The 6,169-nt window shown below is 40.4% G+C and overlaps 1 protein-coding gene across 1 annotated transcript in view; it reads right to left on the bottom strand.

The window, feature by feature from the left end:
* rapgef5a (Rap guanine nucleotide exchange factor (GEF) 5a) overlaps window positions 1-5,913 on the bottom strand; it is a 61,587-nt gene extending 55,674 nt beyond the window's left edge. Inside the window, exon 1 of the mRNA XM_042506013.1 lies at window positions 5,519-5,913. Within this exon, the coding sequence (XP_042361947.1) occupies window positions 5,519-5,662 (144 nt within the window). The 5' untranslated portion in view covers window positions 5,663-5,913. The remainder of the gene's footprint in view (window positions 1-5,518) is intronic.
* Window positions 5,914-6,169: the final 256 nt, after the last annotated feature.

Consider the following 6,169-nt stretch of genomic DNA (forward strand, 5'->3'; position numbering starts at 1 on the left):
ATGCAGTTATGGATGTGAAATACTGCTGGCAGACATAACAACACATCACAAGTCACTGTTTTGCTGCATGTACAATGTATAAATGAGATAATCTTCTGAGGAATATCATCAACTATCCTCCAAGACAGTGTTCATAAAATCTGCTCCTACATTATGACTGTAATAATCTCATTTTAAAGCATAAACTGTGTGCTTGGAACTGCATACTGTACATTTATATACAGTTTTTTTGGGTCAAAATATTGTTATTGTGTTTTTGTTCACATTTTAATCCACAAGAAGCTTCGACTACACACTGAGAGTTAAGATTAAGTTGGGTTTTTTTTTTTATTTCACACCTATTTTAAAATGAAAAATCTGGCATCATCTGGGGGCAGGGATATGATTTCCAGAGTGTAGTCTGCCATAAATTCATTACAGGGAGCAAGAAAGACGAGGAAGCTGCAACCCCAAACAAAATGGCATTATTAAACTGGAGGTGCACCATGATTCGACTGCGTGTTAAGATCATTTGTGAAAATTGCACCACTGCGTATTTACACATTCTCTACCTTTAACATGCATCTTTTTCTTTGCTTGCATTAAGAATGAAAACGCACAGAAGGCCAACTGCAACAACACACACACAAATACAGCATTAGAGCCTTATAGACTTCTATTTTCATATTACTGTTGGCAGCTTTATCTGTGAATAAAGTTTCATGTCTCGTGCTGACAGCTCCTCCTCTGCTCAGTGTCAGAATCCAACCAAGACTACCTGCTGAACCTATTCAGGGGCGCTGGAGGAGGGTGGGGATCCCAGCTGACATTGGGAGTAACACAGAGCTGACACATGTGTCAGCCTACATCCGTTGTTTGGCATATCCACATTGTATCCAGATTGATTTTACAAAGCAGGACTGCGAAAAACTCCCATGAAATGCTATTTTTTGCAAGTCAGATCCCACATTTGGAGGTGGTTTGAAATGCATTTCCAATCTGATTTGTACAGGTGGTCTCAGTCGGGTCACTCTGGACATCTCAAATTGGATTGTGTCACTCACAACACAACAAACAACAAAGATGCCAAATCCAGAGTGATTGAAGTACCAGGCAGAATCCATGCTGCTACTAGTTGAACACTTTGGAGGACAACATGGAGAACAAAAGTCCATGGACAGACGGCAAAATAAAGTGTCTGCTTACACTCTGCAGGCACCTCCAAACAATCGCACTTTACAGCGAGTTTGTTTGAAGGGTGAAATGACAGATCTCTATTTCTTATGCTTCCACACTGGGAAGCCACGTCACCAGCGTAGCTATGTTAGCCTATGACACCTACGTCGTTACCACAGCAACCCATGCAGACAGGTTTTTGATGTCAGAACATACAAATGCGATCTGATCACTTGCAAATAACAGTGCAGACAGTCTGTATTAAAGACCAGATTTGATAAACAAATCTATCTTGCCTGCAGTCTGAATGTAGTCATAGAGACAGACAAGCAATCACATTCACATTCACACCTCTGGGTCATTTGGTGTCAGAAGAACCTAACCTGCGTGGACGGGAAGAAGACAAAGACAACTCACAGAGAGAACATGCAATCTCCATGCAGGAGGACCGAAGCCAGCCAGTGGGTTCAGACCCGACAGTGCTAACCAGCGCACCACTGTGCCACCCCCCAAGACTAAGAATCCACAGAAAACTAGTTTCAGAAAACTGCCTGATTTTTGAGAAGCAAAAATCACTGCCAGTCAGCATGACCTGTCAGCACCTGTCTCTCCGGTCCAGCTAGTTGCTGGCCAGCCAAAGCAATAGCAGCCTGACCCTCCGTTTCCTCACCAGTGAGCTCATACATTCATGTTTTAACTCTGACAACATCAAAACTAAGTCCACTGCATATATGTACAGGTAAATGGCCAATAAGTGGCTATATGTTTATGAATGTTTTCATTCAAAATAAAATTCATTTAAGTCATTCATTCAAATTCAAGTCATTGCTTTGGATGAACATGATTATGACCAGCGTCCATGGGCCCCCTTCTGGCAGCTGGGCCCTAGATAGCCTCCCCCTTTTTACCACCCTTTGGGCAGCCGTGCACCTGACTGAGCTGTGTCAACTCTTACCTGTACAGGGCACCTAAGTGGCAAGTGCACTGAAAGTTGAAAAGTCAGTTCCTTTCAGCAAATCTCGGGTCCTGTTGTATTGTAGCTAATAAAGGACTAATAATTGAATACCAAAGCAAGTCACAACAGAGAATAATGCAAGACAGGATTTTCAAAGGTGAGGCTGCTGCAGGCTGGAACCAAAGGCGACAGATGGCTCTGTACCAACACAAAAGGTTCACTTCACTTCATGAGCTGTGAGCAGACATCAAACAAGCACATGAGGTAATGAGAAAACATGCTTATGTCAGATTTTTTTAAAAAGGGGCCCAAATATTAGAAGAAAAAGAAACACTAGCTGAAGACTCAGCATGGATTAACAAGAAAAGTAAACAAATAGATGCTGTGATTTCAGATTGTGTCGGTATTTTCTTTTTTAGATTTCAAATTCTGAGTGCCACAGTAGTGACGTGCAAAAACAATCTGTGTAGTTCCTTTTTTTGGAGAATTCATATGTGAATATAAAAGCAAGTGTGGGTCCGTTTGTGTGTGTGTGTGTGCCAGGTGAAGCATAGCCAACTGCCAGTGTCTGGAGAGAACCAGCCTGCACAGAACAGCCATACCTTTACACTACTTACCCACGCCTCATCACACTCACCCACACATGCACACACACTAAGTTAGACGAAGACAGGAGGAGGAGAGCCACATTTTTTCTTCATCTGCTCAGTATGCCCTTCTTTCCTCCCCTTCAGTTCAGGCAATGGACAAAAACACAAAGATGAGACAGTGAAATGACTGAAACAGTCTGCTTCTTCGATGTGACTGGTGTAGAGTCATAATTTTGACACATCTGTAATAGTCAAGTAACCCATTCATTCATCCATTCTCTATGGTTTCATTATGTTTTGGACTCCTTCTTAGACTTTTACATTTGCTTTAGGGGTGTGCCATATCATATAGAACCCAATAATACCATTATAATTTCAAATAGAAAAAGAAATATTTTCACTTGTTGACATAATGATGTCCTATCATTACATTGGGTATAGATTCAAGGGTATTTTTAGTATTTGGCAATGGTTTGGATGCGTAATTTGTGATTTTATTTTGTTGTAATATTTCTATTCTAGGCTATACAGACTCTGAATCTCACTCTGAGTTACTGTTGTTGTTTGAAAACTGAAGAAATTATGTAATTTTTGTTTGTTGTGAAATATATAACTATGACACTTTTATGTTATTAATAATATCTTTTTTTCCTATTTGTCATGTCATCAAGAATATCATTACGGCTAAAATGCCCTGAAATATCATGATTTTTTTTAGGACCATAGCGCCCACTGCTAATTTGCATAGTCTGTTTTGCAGTTTATATGGTTCATTTGGTACCACACTAATCATTTTAATCAAACAGCTGACAGAAACACGAAGCAGCTTCGAAATGTAAGTCCTTTAAACATCACTCAAAATAAAAAGCTGTAACATGACATAAACTGTTCATCTCCTGGGCTTCACACCACAAATGTTGCATATTTTTAGCATATTTTTTGGCACCAGTGGGACTGGAAGTCTTGGCACTCTGTCCCTGATTCCCACAGAGGCAATCAGGGACACGTTTTCTCCTGGCTGCCACTGATGATGATGATGATGATGATGATGATGATGAAGATGAGTGGAGCTGACAGTGTGAGCAGATATTTGGCTTGTCATGTTTGTGTGCTCGTTCCACAACTGGCCACAACGAGTCACACACATTTACACACACATTTATGTGAATTTGTAATTTGTTTTTGTCTGTAACTGTTATATGTTGTTTGTCTGCAACATTGTTTTATTTGTTGCTACCTGTCTTGGCCAGGACACTCTTGTAAATAAGATTTTTTTGTCTCAGTGAGTGTGTTTACATGGACATGAAAAACCCGTTTAAGATCTGGTTTTTGGAGTATCCTGTTAATGTGTTTGAGCCTGCAAACACCATATTCAGTTTATGACAAACCCAAATATGCAAGCTGGAGTACCTTGGGAGAAACTGTACTGCAATTTCACTGGTATGTACACTGGTAATATGAATAACCTGATTTCTGTGTGCACATGTTAACAATATGAATATAACCTGGATAAGCCCCCTAAACAGGTTATTCATGTCCACGTAATACTTAACACTTTTTCAGGTTAAATTAGTTTTAATTAAAACACATTTTTAATAAAAATTACAAATATTTTATAATTGATCTATAAATTTGTCCAATTTGGATTGCTAGACTAGTTTATTTAGGTTACTACAGAATATAACGGAAACAGTTAGTCAAATTATAGATCAACAGAAAAGAGATGTGAAGCAATCTGCTGCCAGTATTTTATGATTTCAAATTGAATATCTTTAACCGTTTGAAACCTGGTGCAACATAACTTTTCTTGTGCTGCTTTCAGATGCTATTCACAAGTATTTAAACCTTTGAACCCTGAGAAAATGAAGCAAGGCGATTTCTTTCAAAAACATGGGGAAAAGGCAATGAGCAACATGGTAAAAAAAAAAAATGTTTCACACATTTCAAAAAAAATTAGTAGACTTAGAAAATTGTTTGGAATAAAAGCTAAGGGAAATGTATCAGAAAAAAGACTAAAAAGCAAGGGAAAAACTCTAGTCATAATTATTATAATTGCATATTTCTAAATATTTTACAAAATTATTATATTTTTTAACACTTTTTACAGGTCATTTCCTTGTTTGTTTGTTTTTTAATTTCTTTTTTGTTTTTTGCTGTTGTTCGTAATTTTACGGTAATTTTCTTGTACTTTTTCCAAACTTCTTATTTATTTATTATTATTTCTTTTTTCTTTCTTTTCTCATCGTCTTCCCCACATGTTCTTTTAAGAAATTAAGCAAATTTGCTGAGGTTTCAAAGGGTTATGGTTTGGAGAAAAAACAAGGAATTTGCAAACATCACCTAAACTTGACAAGGACATTTGACATCAGGTGATTAAAAAAAATCAGCAGACAAATTCATCATTAACTGAAATAATTATCAGTTGTGTAGCTGCACAGATACAGCCTGTATAAAGAAATATAAGTGTGTATTTTTATGTATGTAGGTATGTAGTGAATCTGTTGGGAAGGGGGGCGGGGGGGTAGTGTTGCCTTGACTACCGGAGTGTGAAGGTATGGTGTCCAACAGCAATTCTAGTTATTATGGATGTAGCACGCGCACACACTCACACACACGCACGCACACACTGCCTCTGCGACAGTAATGCTTGTAACAAAATGAAAACACCTGAGTCGTGACGGGGTTACGAAACAGCCTCACGGCACAGAGCAGTGCAGGGAAAACTCACGGTTGAAAAGATAAAACCGTCAGCCCGTTGCTAATCAAACATAAAAAAACACGGAAGGACAAAAGTCAGCGGTCGCTTTGAAATACTCACGCTCTTCTTCCGCAGGTGCAGCCCGTGCTTGAGTAGCCCTGGCAGGTCCCGGATTTTGTGTTTAAGCTGAGCCTGGTCCCGTGCGCTCCGGTTCCACCGCAAGCCCGCGAGCAAGCCGTCCTCTGCGGGCTCAGAGTCCTCCATGGTTCCTCTCCTTCTCCCGTCTGTCCTCGAGCTGCCGCCTGCCACCGCTCCGGGTGTCTACTGTATCCTCACAAGGCGCACCGCCGCCCGCGCCCGTTCGCCATTTCCCCCCTCCTCGCGCTCACACTCAGCGACCTGCATCTGCAACCAAACCGCGCGCAGCGTTAACGACCTACTGAATGTATTCCGCAGCACGCGACGCTGCTGCTCCACCCAATGGATCGCGCGTCCTGCTCCTCAGTACTACCAGGTTGATGTGTGGATGGATGTGTGTGTGTGGGAGGAGGGGGCACAGGTGCATAAAAACATTGCATCACTTCCACCTTTCATTTGCTGACCAGCCGACAAGAGAAAAGAGCGATTAAACGTCACATTTTAACTGTTGATCTGGTGCAACTGACATGTCAGTATCATTTTAATGCGTACTTATGTCGTGTGTTGTAAATTTAATTCACTTCTAAATGTAATAGTCTGGAGGGGGAGGGGGAAATAAGCAGAGGGTGCTCG

The sequence above is a fragment of the Plectropomus leopardus genome, chromosome 18, assembly GCF_008729295.1.
Source record: "Plectropomus leopardus isolate mb chromosome 18, YSFRI_Pleo_2.0, whole genome shotgun sequence".
Lineage (NCBI taxonomy): Eukaryota > Metazoa > Chordata > Actinopteri > Perciformes > Serranidae > Plectropomus > Plectropomus leopardus.